Source organism: Salminus brasiliensis, chromosome 4 (assembly GCF_030463535.1).
Source record: "Salminus brasiliensis chromosome 4, fSalBra1.hap2, whole genome shotgun sequence".
NCBI lineage: Eukaryota > Metazoa > Chordata > Actinopteri > Characiformes > Bryconidae > Salminus > Salminus brasiliensis.
In genome coordinates, this window is record NC_132881.1 from 32259268 (window position 1) to 32277889 (window position 18622).

Here is an 18622-nt window from a genome sequence, read left to right on the forward strand (position 1 = left end):
AATGCTATTCAGTACTCAAGGCCCCACAACACATTGTAAGTCTGAATCAATTAGGGTAATTTGACTTTGCAATGACATGAACACCGCTTTAAAGATAAAACAGTTCCTGGAAGAGAAGCTGTTCAGGCCTTTTGTTTTTAGGCCTGCATTTAAGCCCCAATAAATACCAGATTTATGAACCGCATTCACGTACCGTCAGTGTTTTTCAGATCACTTAAAATATGCCTATGATTACTGAAATCTAATGTGCTAAATGTTAAGGTAAGGCAAATAGCAAAATAATATGACATTTAGCTTTTCCAAGGTTTGTAAACAAGCTGGATTGAACAAAACACACCAGCAAAACAGGAGTGTCACCTTAATAATTCAGTATTTGCAAAAATAAACTATTTATGAAGGAACAGAAGGTCAAATCAAGTGACTGGAAAACAATACATTAATAAAATAAGATAATGGAATAATGGGCTGACATCCAGTCAGCTACTATATATTTCCTGCAAGGACTGCAACACTGGTTGTTGCACAGGCCCTCTATAAATTAAAGTTGCGGCCTAGTAGAAAGTACGGATCATGAAACCACTTTTAAAATGTATAAATACATTATTATCCACTTCTGCTGTAGTATGTTCTATAATATTCTAGTAATATTCTAGTTTGACTCTGAATGTGAGTATAAACACTCTCACAATAGGAGATTTGATAAAGCACCACCAATCTATGAGAGTGAAGGGCACAGATTTGGTCAAAATGCAGCATCGCTGTCATGAAAAAAAACCTTGGATCTCTATTTGTGCCATTTTTCACTTTGTGGCATTATTTAAATGTTGCAGTTGTTCTTTACATTGTCTTATGATGAATCAGCCAATAGAAATGCTACAAATGGACCTGGAATTAAATATATATTTCCAATGAAAGATAAGAATGCTTTTCCAGACATTGTGAATACTGACACTGCATTTGTTTATGCTATTGGCTTCTTTCAGAGTAGTACACTAAATGGGCAAAAGTATTGGGACACCTGCTCATTCATGGTTTCTTCCAAAAAAATAGTGTATAGTGTATGTATCAGCAAGCTCAGAGGACATGTAAGGTCACTTCAGATTTCACATATAATAGTAATACAGACCGTTTTTTCCCCTGCCTATAAGACCAGAAGGTTCTTCAAACAGAGTCATCAAACCTAAATAACTACCACAGCAGGTTTCTTGCAGCAGTGTTCAAGCCTGAATTCAAACTAGATGCAGTTGCTGCAGGTGATCGCTTTTACAGAGGCTCTCCAAGGTTCACTAAGCCTTCTGACATCACAGACATGCACACAAACAAATACACATGAATAGTAACAAATCCCAAAGTGCTGTTTTCAGTAACATATCGTTAGGGACACTGAGACCTTCATCTCACCCACTATACCAGGTAAAACTAGATCAAAAGATCTTCAGAAAATTAGGTTACAGAAAGGAAGAAATAAAAAAATAATAATACAGGAAATATCTGGACTGGACAGCTAATCCACAGGGACCATAGAAGCCCTTTTGGAGATACTTTGATTTTACCTAAGCATAGATGGTTCGTTATTCTAGCACTGCTCTCTTAAGTGTTGGATCTTTCACTACATAGGGTATTCGTATGCATGAGATACGAGTACGAGCCAATCAATAGGCTTCGATCAGAAATTACAGAGGCTGCTGTGAAGCCTAGCTTGAATCAAAGTCTTTCGTGTAAAAGTGCTGCGCCCATCCATTTATAATCCTGTTCTAATTCACAGCTAGTCTGTTCATACCCATGATTTGAGTAATTCCCTCAATAGTTCTCCCAGATGTGGGATGTTTCACAAAAACAGTTAGATAATAATACGCATTTCTAGCTTCCGACATTCAAAACTAGCCAGAAAATCATTGATAGAGATTAAGCCAAATTTCTCTTTTGGGGGTTTAATGTTTCACACTGAGATAATCAAACTGGACAATACCTGAGCTTTTAGAGTTCTGCAGTGTTGCTCACTGCAAAACAGTGTGGTCATAAGCATGCACGCTATATACATATTTTATGTGCGTTAAGTGTTTAGAAAAGATATACGGCACATCAGTGTTTGCATTTAAGTAAATTATTCATTTTATGGGAACAGGGCCTATTGTGTTGAATTTTCCTGAGTACTTTTCCATGCACCAAATCACAGCTCGGCCTTGGATGACAAGTCTTGATTCAAGCATGAGGACAGATTTTCTATGTTATTTTCTTCAAAGCATTTTGCAAGTGAATTGAAGGGTCCCTTCGGTGTAGATTGTGTGTCTATGACAACAGTAAACAAGCTCAGAGTAATGATTCTTAACTCATACTGCACAACAATATTGGGATTATATCGTTATTGTTAGATAAAGACTTCAACAAATAAAATATTGGCCTTGGACAAATGTTTATATGTGACCACTTTGTTTAAGCTGCATGTTTTTTTTTATCTCACTTTTCAAAAGCTAATTTGTGATAATTATAACTTAAAATACAGACTTCATCCTATTCAAAACTGATCGTATATAGAATTATACTAATTCTACTTTTCTGTAATTATAAAAACAGATATTGTGATTTTTATGTTATTGAATTGGAGCAGAGGTTTCAAAGTCAGGGTTAAGGACAAGGTAAAAGCAACAAAATATTGATGTTTAAAACTTAAGAAAAACATCATAATGACTTTGTTGCATTTTTGTTTGTTTGTTAGGTTGTGCAATAAATAATAAATGTAGTATCTAAGCTATTCATTTTGTAAAAGTATTTTTAACATTAATGTATAACCTGGGGACAAAAATTGAAGAATTACCCATTTACTGAACTCCAGGAGAGCAGCATGTTTTGTAAGCCTCTACAAATAAAGGTTTTGTGCCTCTGTAATGTGATCGTAGGTGGATTTAGTCACATATTTCACATACACATACAATTTCTACATAAAATAAATGTTTGTGTATCAGCATTGGCATCAGCATCAACTATATGATCAAAAATATCAGATTTCAGTGCATACTGGTGCACTTTAAGAGACGTGAAACCTATAACCTGCATGATAAACATTATCATTAACAGACTGTCTCATATTACCTGAAGCCACTGTAGGTCAGTTCACCCAGTGTGGTCATAGGAGCATAAGACATTTCCATTTACACTGTTTACTGGTGCCTAGGTTATGTACTTCACTGAAAAGTAACTCATGATTTAAACATAACACAACTGCTGTCCCTCAGTTTATTATATTCATGCCAATTCTAAGCACCAAATCAGTCCACTGTACTCACCCAGTCTCAGGCTATGAGCTACTTCTTGCAGTACCAGATTGAGCCATCCAGCTCTGCTCTCCAGCCCTGACTGTGCCTGAGCTGACTGGTGTGAACACTGCAGCCCATCTGCCTACAGCACTCTGTGGTCAGGGACCGGTCCGTGTCCTCAGCACAAACTTAAGGCCAATCCTTTCCTTTTATAAAGCCGTTTGGTGTAAGCTACGTGCCGTGTGGGAGTGTGTGTGTGTGTGTGTGTGTGTCCAGACGGTTTGTTGGTGTGAAGCGTGCTCACTAATTGCCCGATGCTCGACTTGGCTGCTAAAAGCGCACTTACATCTCTGAAGCGGTTCCAGTGCTTGATCTTGCGGCTGTACTGGGAAATGGTGGACAGCCACTGCTCGTCTTCCATGAAATTCCCGCTCTTCTCCGCGTCTTTCCCGCTCTTCACGTCGCCCTGAATCGAAACCCCCACGAGCATCACGAACGGGACGAGGAGGCGCCCCATGTCCCTCACGACCACCATCGCTCCTCTAATGGGATGGATCAGCAGCGAAGACTGGCTAACAGCGTCCTCTGCTCCTCACTGCCAGAGATGGATGCTGAGTCTTCAGTGAAATGTGACCTGATTACAGGATGCTGCTGCTTTCTTACTGCTGAGGCGAGAGAGAGAGAGAGAGAGAGAGAGAGAGAGAGAGGCAGGGAGGGAGGTACCATTGTCATGAAATTTTAAACAGTGTGCAAGGTTGGGATTAATCTGTTGATTATATTAATGAAGATGAAATATAATAAGAGGATTAACACAGGTAGACCTGCAAACCTTATTGTTTTGTATGACCATTAATAAAATCTTTAAAAAATGTTTTAAGTAAAAATATTTTTTAGCTACAACATTGCATTATGCATATGCAATGTATATATTATAAGTGAAGTGTTTTTTTTTTCAGTTGTAATAATAGATAATAATATAATTACTGGTATATCACAAAATATTCCATAAACTTCAAAACTTCAAATATTAATTTAAAAGCACAGAAACAAAATTTACTGGAACTTAAGTTAAAGCATTTACAGTGGCATGCAAACGTTTAGGCACCTAAAGGGGGACTAATTTGCAAAAGGTGAATTAAAACACATTTCTTAAACATTTTTTAAAGAAGCTCACTTTTTTATTTCCACTTTTGCTTGGAAACGCTTCTTGTAGCTGGTTTTCAATTCTTGTTTGGGGAATTTTCACCCCTTCTATCTTGCTAAAAGGCTTCTACTTTTAAGAGATTCTTGGGTTGTCTTGCATGCACTGCTGATGTTTAGATTGTGGAACTGTGAGGGCCATGGCAAAACCTTCCGCTTGAGGCAGTCCATTGTGGATCATTAGGATGTGTTTAGGATCATTATCCTCCTGTAGGCATCCTGTTTTCATTTTCTACAGATGGTGTGATGTTTGCATTCCATAATTTGCTGGTATTTGACTGTTGACACTCCCAACATGCTGGTATTCTGACTCTTTTTTTTCTCCAAATATACTTTTGCTTTTTGCGACTTGTTTCCAAAATGCACCAGGCCTGTTCAGCTTTTCCTGTAAACATCTGATACTAAATTGTGTGGTCAGGATGCATGTTTTTTTTTTTTTTCCTGATGACTCTTCCATGAAGGTCATGTGTGTGCAGGTGGTCCTGCATGGTAGAACAGTGCACCACCACTCCAGCATCTAGGTTTTAACCTACCTTTCTAGCAATCCTACAGTTCAATCAGAAAGTTCTCCTGGTCTTCCAAACCTCAACGTAACCTACACTGTAACTGCCATTTCTTTCTTCCATCTTCTTATAGCCCTCTACTGCTTTGTGGGTAGGCAGCTGCTTAGGGGACCCCCACAAATGCTGATTGTTGAGACCAAAGTAGTTGTGACACTGTGACACTATGCAGTAGCTGAGACAAAAGAGTAGTTGTGGGGCTCTGCTATTGCATCACCTTTCCTAAAAACAAGCCACAGCCCTTTCACACAGTCTGAGACCCTTACATTTATCTGAAAGCTCAAATCTCTTGCGTGGTGAGCTCAACTTTTGCATGGTACCACTTTCCTTTTTTCACCACAAAAAGCACTGCTTAAATGTTGAAATTAATGTATCATCTATAACTTTATATACAGTTACAGACATTTTGACTGAAGTGCCTTAACCTTTGTATGCTGCCGTGTTATTGTTTAGCACCACAAACAAGGCATAAAAGCATTCATCCATTAATAAATAAATAAATAAATAAGCAATACCCTGTAATGCTACAGGCTTGCAATAGGTGCTTCACGCAGTCAGTTCTGTATCAGTTCTGTAGGTGCATGAAAGAAGGCCTATAACTCATCAACACTAGATTAGCTGATGCAATCGGTCTGAACCTCAAAGACACCTCTTTGTCCCATTCTCCAAAGAAATGATGTGGAGTAATCTGTTTGCTGGATGCAATCAGTTTACACTGAATTAGGGATGAGGGAATCTTTTAAATTGAAATCCATACATGAGTGCACAGTTAAATTGAATTTTACCAGTTGCAAATGACTTTCAGATATGTGCTAATGATAAAAAAACTGCACAGATGCTATCTTGCCTTGCCTATAACGCCTGTTAATCCACTAAAGCCTTCACATGAAGTGAATTCGCTAAAGAGTAAACATACATATGCAGATTTCTGTTACACAAGATGGACAACTGAAGATGAAACTTGAGAAACTTGATTTATAATTTTCACCAGAAGTTCTTAAACTTTCAGAATCCTGTGGCCCCCTACTTTACAGTCCATAAATCCCTGTAGATTTATTTTTACAAACACATCATATATGTTGAAAAGGAGCAAGAGCCATTCTCCAGAAATATGCCCCTTTTAGTTTAAAGTGACAATGTGTGATCTCTCAAATCAGGTTTCTTTGACTAATATATTATTTTTTGGAGGGTCAGAACAGATCGTAAAGCCACTTGCTATACATCCAGGACCCCACTTTGAGAACCTAGGATATATACTGAGTTTATATCTAGCAGACTTAATTAGTAAATGTTCATCACTGGTGATGTCTTTCATGGTTTCCTCACATTTCTGTATACAGTTCAAGAGCTCTCTAGAGAGTCAAAAAGTTACAATATTCTTCAATGTTCTTCAAATAATTGTAAAGTCTTACATGACATAAATAGTCAAAGCATATAAAAATAGAACTGAAGGACAGTTCATTCTTTACCATTTCTGACTTACCCACTTTAAGAAGCATACAAACTTGAGCATAACTACGGTCATATTTGATTCAAAGTATGTGAACATGTCCGTGTGTACGTGTAATTCAAACCATGAGGAACATTCAGGTGTTTTTTCAGTGTCACTGAAGGAGCATTCTGGACTATGGCTATGGCTATATCATGTGGTGAGGTTCCCATGTACATCTCAGCCAGTAACTGCGAGGGTCTAATTCCAACCGAGAACCACATCCTGGGGGCATGAAATGCTAAACTTGACACAATGACAAAACATAGACCAAATCCTGGAGGACTTGACATGCCATTTATGATGTGTATACATGATCTTGTAGAACTCTACTCTTCTTGCATGTTGCGCCATGGATGATACATTAAACTATACACCCTCTGTATATTTGAAATCCACTAAAATATGTTTAATGGCACAAGTGAACACATTCCATTAACAAACAGCAAAAGAATGATCAATATAGACTCAAAAAAAAATATATATAATGTCACAGTTAACATAGTTTTTTTTTTTACATTTCTAGATTCTCTAAATATGTCAAATTGTTCAATTGGGTATAATGATGCACATATTTCACAATACATTATATATTGTGGTATTTGCAACAGTATATGACATATTTGAAATACTGGAGCAAAACAGAAATGCCAAGATTCATTTTGCTTAGATTTTTCATTTGAAGTCAAGCTGTCAACACCAGAGAGTAATTTTTAGAGAAAAAAACATATTTTCTAAAAAGACTACACATATACATTTACACATGTGGTCTTCTGTGGTTGTGTTCATTTTAACAGAATAATGAAAACTTGAGAAACAAATGCCTGTTTGTCTTATCTGAGGCTCTTATTATCAATTATTTTAGTAATGATATAATCTGTTGCTTTGATCTCTCTTTAAATAGGGCACACGATAAAAAGTAACATAACTGAACAACAACAAAATATAAATATGTCTTAAACAATTGCAAAATACTTTAATCATTGCAAACAAAATAATGATAATAGTAATTTACTGGCTTTAATAAGCATTTAGTCCCAGGTACATTTATATAAAGTTTGGCAATTCATTTACAGATTAACTGTATTTGATACTGTTTTATCCACTATTGATGTCACAAAAATCTACTTACACATTACACACCTATTCTACAACAGTTTTGCTCTGGACATTGTCCTGTTAGTAATCAGAAGTGGTTTAGACTGGACAGCAAGACTGGAGACACTACTTTTTAAAAACTTTATGAAAAGCTGCAGTGGACTTCATGTGACTTGGTGTGTGTACTGGGCAGGGGGGTCGTATAAGGGATATAGAGAGATTGGTAAAGGGGCATGAAATAACAGAGAACTGTTTTAGGTGTATAAAACCAGACAATTGTCATAAGTGACATAAGCATAACATGCGGGAAAATGCAAATGTACTCTATAATAATAATAAAGGCTGATTTTGTTTCATGGATCCTGTAGGGGTGTGAACAACAGCTTTAGAAGCACTGTTCTACATCATGGTGTTACCTTCAGTGGTTTCACTGACCTTCTGTCATTTTGTCATTTGCGCTCTGCTAAGTTCATATGGTGTGATTTTCAATGAAATCGACTCTAGACTGCAGGCTGCCTGCTCCCTTTTCTCTTCTCTCATGCACTGAGGGGGGAAACATCAATGTTTGGAAGTGAGATTGTATCACATAGCCAGGGAGGGGGGCAGTTTTCCCTGCTCTCAGCAGTTCCCACCACTGCAGCGCACCGCCACTTCTGCCACTGATATGCTGCAGTGAAGGCCAATAGTACACTCAGCCCCATCAGTTCACCCTCTTTCAGTTTCAGTGAGCTGCTGACACGACTCTGATATGAATACCTTCTCATGGAGACTCCGCTATTTGTTCCACAGCTTTGAAATGGTGATCTGGTCTCATCTGCCATGCTCCTTTTTATACCATTAGCATCAGCTGTAAATATGAGTAGGGACAACACTATTCTTTGCTTTTGTATAACATGACTGCCATGCAGATTGCCTAATTATTTTATTTATTAATTAATTTACACAAATTCTAACAGCTAATTGGGCTAAAAAGAAACCAGACACTGGAATAATACACTGGAATCAGGAGCTTGCATTGAGGAAAATAATCCAATATGAAGTCATCCATATCAAATGGAAAACACTGCAGCTATTTTAGTCTTGGATATTGTGTGGTCCTCCAGGCTTGAAAATAATCTTTGTATTTTATACTGAATGATTTCTTTGGATTATTCTGTGTGAAACTGATGGATATGTGTGTTTTGGCGTTCTTTTGTTGCTGTTAAGGTGATGTTTCTGTTACTGTTGGTGGTTGGTGGTGGTCTTTGATTTTCTTTGGGTTTTAAGCTCATGAATGCATTCATGCATTTTCTGCACTGGTCCTGGACGATATGACCTCAAATCAATACCAATATTAAGTGAACATTTTACCTCCATGACGATTAATACGAATTTAGTGAATTTTTAAAGTCAAATTAGTGAACGACAGACAAAGCATTTTTTTCTTTGGTACAAGCTCTTTTACATGTTCTTTTCTTTTCTGTAAATATATTTTCAGCTCTTTATTACCTTTAGTACTTTTTACTTTTTTAATTTATCCCCTACCCTATTTATTGTTTAGTGTCATTTTCCTTTAGTTTAAGACTGTGTTCTGTGTTTCTTTGTTACTTGTCATACGTGTTGCTCTCACCAAGACAAATTCCTTGTATGGGTAACATACTTGGTGAAATAAAGAGATTCTGATTCTGATTCTGATTCTGAAGCTGCTTGTGGCTTGGTGATTGAGTTCTCTGTGTTGCTACCATATCGCAGATTGGTATTTTTAGGTGTTTTTAGGGAGACAGTACATGAACAGACACATTGGGGAAAGTATTAACAGAATAAAAATATATAAATTAATAAACAATTGACATGGACAAGATTAAGTCGATTAGAGATTCTGAATGTGGGTTCTGATTAATTTCCCAGCCCTACTCTGCACTCGGATCCAGTATGTCACTGATACACTAATATAGAGGTTATATAGAGTTAATATAGAGGCATTCTACAATTCCAATACACTCTTGAAAATAAAGGTGCTTCGAAGGGTTCTTTGAGTGATCCCATAGTAGAACCACTTTTTGTGATAAAGAATGTGTGAGTGTGGTAAAGAACCTTTTCATGGTGTAAGGTTCATTATGTAAAGGTTCTTTACACATTTTTTTAAAATTCTCTTCTACAAAAGTGGTTCTACTATGGGATCGCTCAAAGAATCCTATGCAGCACCGTTAATTTCAGGAGTGCAATAGCCATTTTATACTTTCCAGTGGAACTGTGTTATGGTCCATGTATCCTCCATGTATGGTATGTCCCTCAATAGTCAAACACAATAAGAAGAGGAAAAAAAAAGTAGAAACGTAATGAAGCCTGAAAAGAGCCACATCGTGATTTCACACAGGTTTGGATCCTGAGCCCAATTAATGGCTTTATTTTCTAAAGGTCAGCAGCATCTTTCATCAAATTATGGAACAAGTCCTCAAAGAGCTTCAGTTAATCTTCACTTGCACTTTAAACAATGTGGGATATTTGATTGCTGTTGGCTTCTGCAAAAAATGACAGAACTCAAAAGAAAGTTGTTTTATATTTAGGATACCTTACATGTGGAATGACATCATCAATAATCAATACCATCACAGTAATAGCCACACTTAAATTGTCTGCAACCGCGTCCAAGTGCCTTGCATCTCCTTCAGTGAACTGCACAGAAAGCTGCTGTGAAAAGTGTAGGAACTGGAGGACAGAATCTTGCATCTCAGCAAGATTTCTCCAGCATCATAGTTTCTTCTGCACCTTTGGGGATTGAAAACCTCTTCTGCCTCCTTCAACCATAAATCAAAGCTTAACTGGAACATCGTTTTAGCCAAATACTAAGAGCACACACACATCGAGGCACAGTTAGAGCACAGTACCTGCCGCTATTCCTCTGTTCTGGGGCAGATGTGGAGACACACACTTGCTCCATAATTGAACGCTCATTCGACACTGCTGACAGAGCATGGCCTCCTGCTGCTCTATAGTGGATGGAAGCCAAATGCCTACATTACTGGATGTGGAACAAACCTATGAAGTAAAACATTTCCATTACATGCTCATTAATTCATGGCAAAGAAAATCTGTAATATTTCAGTTGCAGCATAAAGTAAAAGAACAGCAGTGAATAAAGGTTTCATGACTTTGAACAGTAGTGGCAGAGACCAAATAGGAGGCTTCGTCCTCTAAAGCATGGTGTTTCTATGGTTACTGACTACTCAAAGCAGCCCTGGGACTCTCCTGTGGCACCTCCCCTCTCTGTGATGTCCATTTAATTCAGCACAGTTCGCTATTTCACAGAACTCTGGCTATCAACACTGAGCCCCCATGCTCACTCACAGAGGGAAACCTTCTATTCTTCTCAGCGCGAGCACCGCTGCCACCACCATGGCAAAGAAAACGTCCCATTGCTTTAAAAGACAGGAAATAGAATTGCCTGGATGCAGCTGCTCTAAATGCAGGCTGGTGGTGTTGTTGCCCCAGGTAGAGCCCTTCTTAATAAGAATAAAGTCCTGCATTAAGAAGTTGTGGTTCTTGAATCTGCACATGCTCACAAACACAGATGTGCATCTAAAATCAGTACATACAATTAATTGCACAAGTATTAGGTGTGTGTCCAACATTCTGCAAATAAATATTTAAGATTTTATAGCATTTCGGAATGAATGCATACTCGTATCATGGAGCATAATATTTGCAGACTTTTCATCAGAAAGGATGGATCATACTCAAATTTCCTCAAAATCTCTATTTATTTCAAGACACTACCTTCACATGAAGTATAACTCATGGATGCCTCCTAGTGTACACTTTTGTCATTGGAAGTATTTCTGTGCCCTTCTTTTCAGACTGATCTGTCTTTTCATACATAGTCCACTATTTTAGGATTCCATGAGCTTGATGAACTTGATAAACACAAAATCTCACTGACGACTTATTATTGTTTTTAAGGGCACATAGATGCTACTTACTGTGGTGTCAGTGGTGCTCTATGAACTTCTCTATGAACCCATCTTTAGTGCTGCAGCTGACCCTCACTGCAGGTTCATGTTGTCTGATCAGTTAGGACTTCAGCTCATTAGCTAAAATGTGACTCATGTGGAAGGAAAACATGAACTTGTGCAGGACTGGAGACGTGAAACACTAAAAATCATACAAGAACAAAACCAGCAATCTCCCACAGTTACGTCAGACTAGTACACAGGTTAGGTTACCAACTACTATAGTATCATAACAGGTTATACGTCATTGTACTATGACATAAAGCGAGTAAGCGCTTGCTTAACACATACTTTTTTCAATGGGGTGCTTAAATCCATACTACACATGTCATTACATGACATACATGTCATTTTTTTCTATTTCTGTGTGTTAATGACTTGAAAAGACACACACCATCTGGTCTGACTCTTTACATTCAATTGGAAATGTGAAGGTGGAACTGCTTTATGAACGAGTGAATTTGCAGGTGTGGGTATGGGCACTGTTCAGTACCTCCAGTAAGTCAAGCAAATTTTGGAGCTGGCATTGTGAAATCCCAACGTGTCTCTGTATCAAAAGCCTTAATTTATTTTAGCCTTTAATTTATTTATCTTTGAGTTTTTAGCCAGTTCTGCTATAGCTACAGAATTTTTATGAACTGTCATGAATAATCAGCTATACAGATAAGCTTAATTTTAAAATAAACAATATTAAGAAATACCAGAGTTACTGCAAAGTTCATTCATTAAGAGGAAGACCTCTGTCTTTATTTTTGCAAGGTTTTTAGCAAAATTGTACACCAATCAATGTTACTTAAGTACCAATGATACAAACAGACAATAAGTACAAGTAGACTGATTTTATATTGACCAATCCCAACATTAGTATAAAGTCTTTTCATGGCCTGTTTTAATTCATTAATCTATCATTTAAAAGCAAAGCTAGTCTCCTGAAAATATAACCTATTTACAGATGCAACCTCTACAATCAAAACTAAGATAAATAAGAGTAAAACTGTTAGTCGCCAGTGCCGGCTCTCTGACTCTCCGGCTGAATGATGTCGGGGTCACAATACGAACAATGACAGACAGCTTAAATACACAGGCCCCCAGGCTTTTGCCTTTCAAAGCCTGCCACCGGAAGTGAGCTGCTGAGCCATGAGAGGACCATGCGAGAGAAGCTGTCATAAACTCATTCATTCATTTCAGGGTGTCTCCAATAATAAATAATATATGTATCTCTGAGTTGTTTTTAATTGACATATTCTCTTCTACAAAGAATGGATATTTGATCACAAAGCAAAATGACATGGTTAAACTGCGACTCAAAATACTGTGCTTTAATGCTCAAATAAGAGCATCCAAAAGCTGTTTTGCCCAGTGCTGCTCAGCATAGTTTGATAGGCTTATGTGTCATTGAAAAGTAGCCTCCTGTTAATCATTAAACCTACTTCTACTACTACTACTACTACTACTGCACTGTGGAAATGATTCTTCACAATGTTAATTGTGTTGGAATTTAGGCCATATGATAGCATAATCATCATTAGTAATCAGTTTTCCCTGTGTTGTTTGTACTTGTAATGCATTCTTTTTTGCGTTTTTTTCTGTGCAGCTCTTACAAACAGTGCAGTTGTTTGAACAGCACACCAGAGCGTCATGTTGGTGCCTGCCTAGTCTCTCACTTTCCCAGAGGAGAAAAAGGCTGATCAGGAAGTCACCTGACTGGGGCCCATTTATATACTGTCAATGTAAGTACAGCTAGACGCAGGTGAAATGGGTCAGAACTCAGGTGAGGATGATCTAGATGACTGGTGATTGGCTGACTAAGACATGTAACCTGCATGTAAAGTGCATTATGGGTGTCTAAGTCTGTAAAGTACACTGTCTGTGGAATAATTGAGAGGACCACAAAGCATGACAGCCACTGGTGTGATTCTTGCATTAAAAACACAAAACTGTTGTGGAATAGAGACAAGAAACACTAAAATAAACCAGTAAATACTTCCAGTAAACTCACTAGATCACAGTTACTAAACCGCCTCCGCCTCAGTCACTGTCAGTACTCTCACTCTATGGCACAATGCATTTTTTACTTAGAGTGCTGTGTTTAAATGAACTCCAGTAGGGATTCTTCAGTGCATTCCAAATACCAGACAACATTTAAAGCAGCCAGAACACCAACCAGTATATTTTACAGTAGCTGGCACATCACCCGGCACACCCTGTCCTTAAGCGGCCGGCACATCTTATGGCAGCCGGCACATCTTACAGCTGCCAGCACACCAACCGGGACATCCGTGAGCAGCTGTCACACCAACCATCACATCCTTAAGCAGCCAGGACAATCTATCTAAAAGCAACTGGCACATCAACAAGCACATTCGAAGGTAGAAGGCACACCATCCAACACATCTTACAGCAGCCGGCACACCATCCAACACATCTTACAGCAGCCGGCACATCGGGCAAATGACGTTTTTGGGTTTGAGATTAAAAGATGAATATGAGATGATAGATTAGAATTTTAACTGTTTCCCTGATATTTATCTACATGTGTTAAACAATTTGGAAAATGGCACCTGCTGTTTAAACCAACCCATTTTGAAAATGAGCAAAAATATGTCTGTGTTTCTTGTTACCCAGGTGTGCCTTGATAGACTGACTGTTTAAACAGTTAATGACTCTGAATGTCTACTCTTGGTTTAAGCCCTGGGTTTCGGCTGTGAACACTGCATTTGTTGTTAAAAAGCATAAATTAGCTAAGGGTATTTTTGGAGTAAACACTTTTGTAAGTTGCTCTAGATATAAGCGTCTGCTAATTGCCTTAAAGGTAAATGTAAATAAACCAACAGAGAACACGGAGCTCTTTATGGGAGAATGGTAAGCCATTTAAAAAAAAAAAGGAAGGAAGGAAAAGAGGCAAAAATTGATCAGAGCTGTTGTACAAGTAATGTTCAGAGCCAATACAACAATTTGTAGTGTCCTGAACAAGAAATAAACCACTTGTGTACCAACAACCAGACACTGAATAAGTTGCCCAAGTACATTAACAGCTATTGATAACAGAAACATTGTGAGAGTTGTGAAGAGAGAAGAGCTGTAAAGAGTTGCCCTAATCGGCACACTATTGTTTTACATGCAGCTCTGTGTGGAAATTTCTCATATTCAAACCACATACACAATTTCTTATAATTCAGAAAACCCCATTTATTATAACCGCTTGTGCAGCTTTGACCAGATCCAGCAAATACCCTGCCGGCTTCTGAAAGATCTGCTGGATGGTGTGCCAGACGCTTAACAATGTGCCGGATTGTGCGCAAGCTGCCTTAAGACATGCTGGTTGGAGTGCCAACATTGTAAAGATGTGCCGGTTGGGGTGCCAGATGTTTTAGGATGTGCTGGCTGCTTTAAGATGTGTTAAGTTGTGTACCGACAGCTTTCAGATGTTAGTTAAAGCAGGTGGTGTGCCGGCTGCTTTGAGATGTGGCGGTTGGTGTGCCAGCAGCTTTAAGATGTGCCATGTTTTAGGGTTCTGTAAGATGTGCTGGATGGTGGGCCAGCTGTTTAAAAATGTGCCGGATGGTGTGCGGGCTGCTTTAGATGTGCTGATTTGTATTCTGACTGCTTTAAGATGTGCCGGTTGGTGTGCCGGCTACTGAAACACCTGCCTGATGGTGTGCCAGATGCTAAACAATGTGCCGGATGGTGTGCAAACAGTGTAAAGGTGTACTGGTTGGTACGCAAGATGTTTTAAGATGTGCTGCCTGCTTTAAAATATGTCGAGTGGGGTGTCGGTTGCTTTAAGATGTCAGTGCCAGCTGCTTTAGGATGTGCCGGGATTGTCGGCAGCTGCTTTAAGATGTGTCAAGTGGTGTGCCGACAGATTTTAAGATACTAGTAAAAGTGCCAGGTTCTTTAGGATGTGCTGGGTGGTGTGCCGACAGTTGGTGATGGAATTGAACAAATCTATGTGCTGGCTGAGGGCTTCAAAATTAGTAATTAATACTACTGCCAGGTGAAGTGAAAAATATTGATTATCTTTTGATTAGGCAACAAGTAAACAGTCAGTTCTTTGAAGGGGATGAAGGTGTTAAAAGCAGGAAAATGGGCCAGCAATTGGATCTGAACCACTTTGACATGGGTCAAATTATGAAGGCAAACTGACTGGGTCAGAGCATTGCCAAAATGGCAGACAGGTCTTGTGGGGTTTTCTGGTATGCAGTGGTCAGTAACTACCAAAAGTGGTCCCAGAAAGGACAACCGGTGAAAATGTGACGGGGCATGGGCACAACTTACTCACAACTAACAGGACTTAAAGGATCTGCTGCTAACATCCCGGTGTCAGATACCACAGGTCCCCTTCAGAGGTCTTTTGGAGTCCATGCATCGAATAGTCAGATCCTCTGTGACAGACACAACAGAGAACCTACTCAATATTAGTACTAATGTTATGATTGTACTATAATATAATACTGTATATTTTCTATAATGTGTTACAAAGATTGAATTGGGGGACATTTGTTTAGAAATTAACATGATCTGTCATGGACATTTTACAGTAAATAAAACTTCTAATATCCAAAAATGGGTTGTGTACATTTAAACTACATCTTCTCTAGTTGGTTATGATATTTAAAAAATAAAAATGAAACAGCATTAATACATGTAAGTTGTTCCCAGTCATATAACATCCCAGTCGTATACATAAATGTAAACATTAAATTATATAAATATCTGTCTCCATGTTTTTGCCATGTCCTATCATGTTTATATAAAACATTACCTAAAAATGTGTGCAGTACTTAGAGGACATCACAGCGCTTAGCAAAGGTGACGCTGACCTTGGTCAAACTTTTGTTCTCCTAAACTTTTTTTTTTATGAGAACAAACTAATGTGTCTGGCCCTGTCATGATGAAATATCCCAGAAATGAATAAAATTGTTAATCCAAAACACGTCTACAAAGCTTTCTGACATGCTTTCCTGTGACACTAACAGTTTTGCTGCTAGCATGTTAACAGACTGAACAAGCACAGACAAACTGGCTGACCATCAGGCTCTGTCATAACCCTGTGACAAGCCTTGTGACAGAGCTTCACAAATGAATGGATGTGAAATGCACGCACTGAAGCTTTTGTGTCTTACATAGGCCTGCTTTTGAGGCTGCACCTTATATATTAATGATATTTCAGTACATATAGATAAATTTGTAATCTAGATGATCTTAGAGTACAAACGACTAATTACTCAATTCATGCAGACTGTCGTGAGATATTTAATGATATTTTAATTAATTGTTCATTTTTGTTATTGTTAAGTGTTGAACTAAAATATGTTTGGACTGTTTAACTTGACAAGATGGCACTGATATGTGTAAATATTCAGTATTTCTATTTTGTAAATATGTGTTCTACTTACTTCTACTACTGTTAGAGATGATGATCCTAAGTGTAATGTGATGTGTGAATAAACGTGATTTGATTTGTCAGTCATATTCTGTTGAATTAGGTCCTTGTTATATGTCCTTGGTTAATATTTACCATATACATCTAATATTACTTTAACATTAAGAAATAGGGATGCTTAAAAAACACAAAACATAACTTTGCATCAACAAACTCCATAAGTCCCCTAAGATTTTTAGAAGTGGTAATGTACGTTGCTGGTAGAAGGTCTATATGTGCTCTATATGTGCTCTATAACAATTAGAAAGAAAAAGCTCCTCATCTGGACAGGAAGTGTTTATTTGCTCATGGAAGCATTAATATTAGAATAATTACAAGCAATATTAATATTAAACGTAGTGGTTTTACGAGTGTTACTATGTTTGTTGAAACATTTCCAGAAACCCTCCTTATTTATAGTTATCATCCAACACCTTGTTCAATTTTAAATTCAATTTAATTATGTTAAATTAGTTCATCTACTGATATAAGGTGTCTATGTATGCAGGGTTTTTTTTTTATATAGCCACTGACTGTCTGTAGTGTCTGGAGTATGGTGTGTTACAAAGACTGGGGTGAGTAGATACCTTGGATGTGTTCATTGCTACTTTTTCAGCAAGTATTGGCTTAATGAATGTTCTTCTGAATGACTTTAAATCCATGTCGAGGGTGTGAAACGCTAGACTTCAGCAGGACTACGGTGGTTCCATTTGCTGGAATAGCGACGTGCTGTTCAGCAGGAACAGGCTGTTCGGGTTTTGGTGATGGGGGTGGGGTGGGGTGGGGTGGGGTGAGGTTATAGGTCCGGGTCACTTTCTCACACTTCTAAAGGCCCTGAAGGTTCTGCCTACGTGCGCTAACAGTTGACTGGTTGGAAGTGTGAGGGCCCTTGAACAACTGGGGTAGTTCCCCCTCAATCAAGTCATAAATCCACTGAATACAGAGCTCGCTCATTTCTACAGAGCCCACCAATACACAAGTGACCTTTTAGCGTTTTTACTTTTTATCACGTTCACAAGTAGTGATACTTACCGTGTTACTGATTTCATAGTAACTGTACAATGATTGCTCTCAAGCATGTAGTATTACTTCAACCTCAGATATACATAGATAGAGACAATATTAGAAACGATGTGATTTCTACAGTGATGTAAAATACTCAGATAACGATATTTAGCCGGATATTTCTGTCTCCACACTGTATTGCCCTTTTATGCCGTTTTCCACTTTCTGACTAAACGGCAAAGCTCCAAATTATTTGGAATATTTTTTGCAGACTTCCATTCAAATATAATAAAATAAATTATTTTTAATAAACGTTTCTTCTCATGTAAGCTTTCCATTTAGGAGATTTTGGAGTTTTTTGCCAGCCAGCGGCGATCTGTGTATAGTTCTGGATAATACTCATCTCTAATACTTGTAAAACTTTTACTATAAGCCTGTTGTAGGTATACTGTCGCGGTATTCCGCACAATAGATCATTTTCATATGCCGTTTGTTATTTTTTTCTAGAGGCGAAGAAGTTAACAGGTTTCTAGCAAATGTGCTGTCCTCACACCAGCCCCCACCACCAACACCAGTAAAGCAAATGTTCTGTCTCGTTTGGC

General features: G+C 38.2%; 1 protein-coding gene across 1 annotated transcript in view; it reads right to left on the minus strand.

Annotated features, from left to right (window-relative positions):
* spock2 (SPARC (osteonectin), cwcv and kazal like domains proteoglycan 2) overlaps positions 1 to 3902 on the minus strand; it is a 38109-nt gene extending 34207 nt beyond the window's left edge. The window contains exon 1 of the mRNA XM_072678037.1: positions 3601 to 3902. Within this exon, the coding sequence (XP_072534138.1) occupies positions 3601 to 3789 (189 nt within the window). The 5' untranslated portion in view covers positions 3790 to 3902. The remainder of the gene's footprint in view (positions 1 to 3600) is intronic.
* Between the last annotated feature and the right edge of the window lie 14720 nt (positions 3903 to 18622).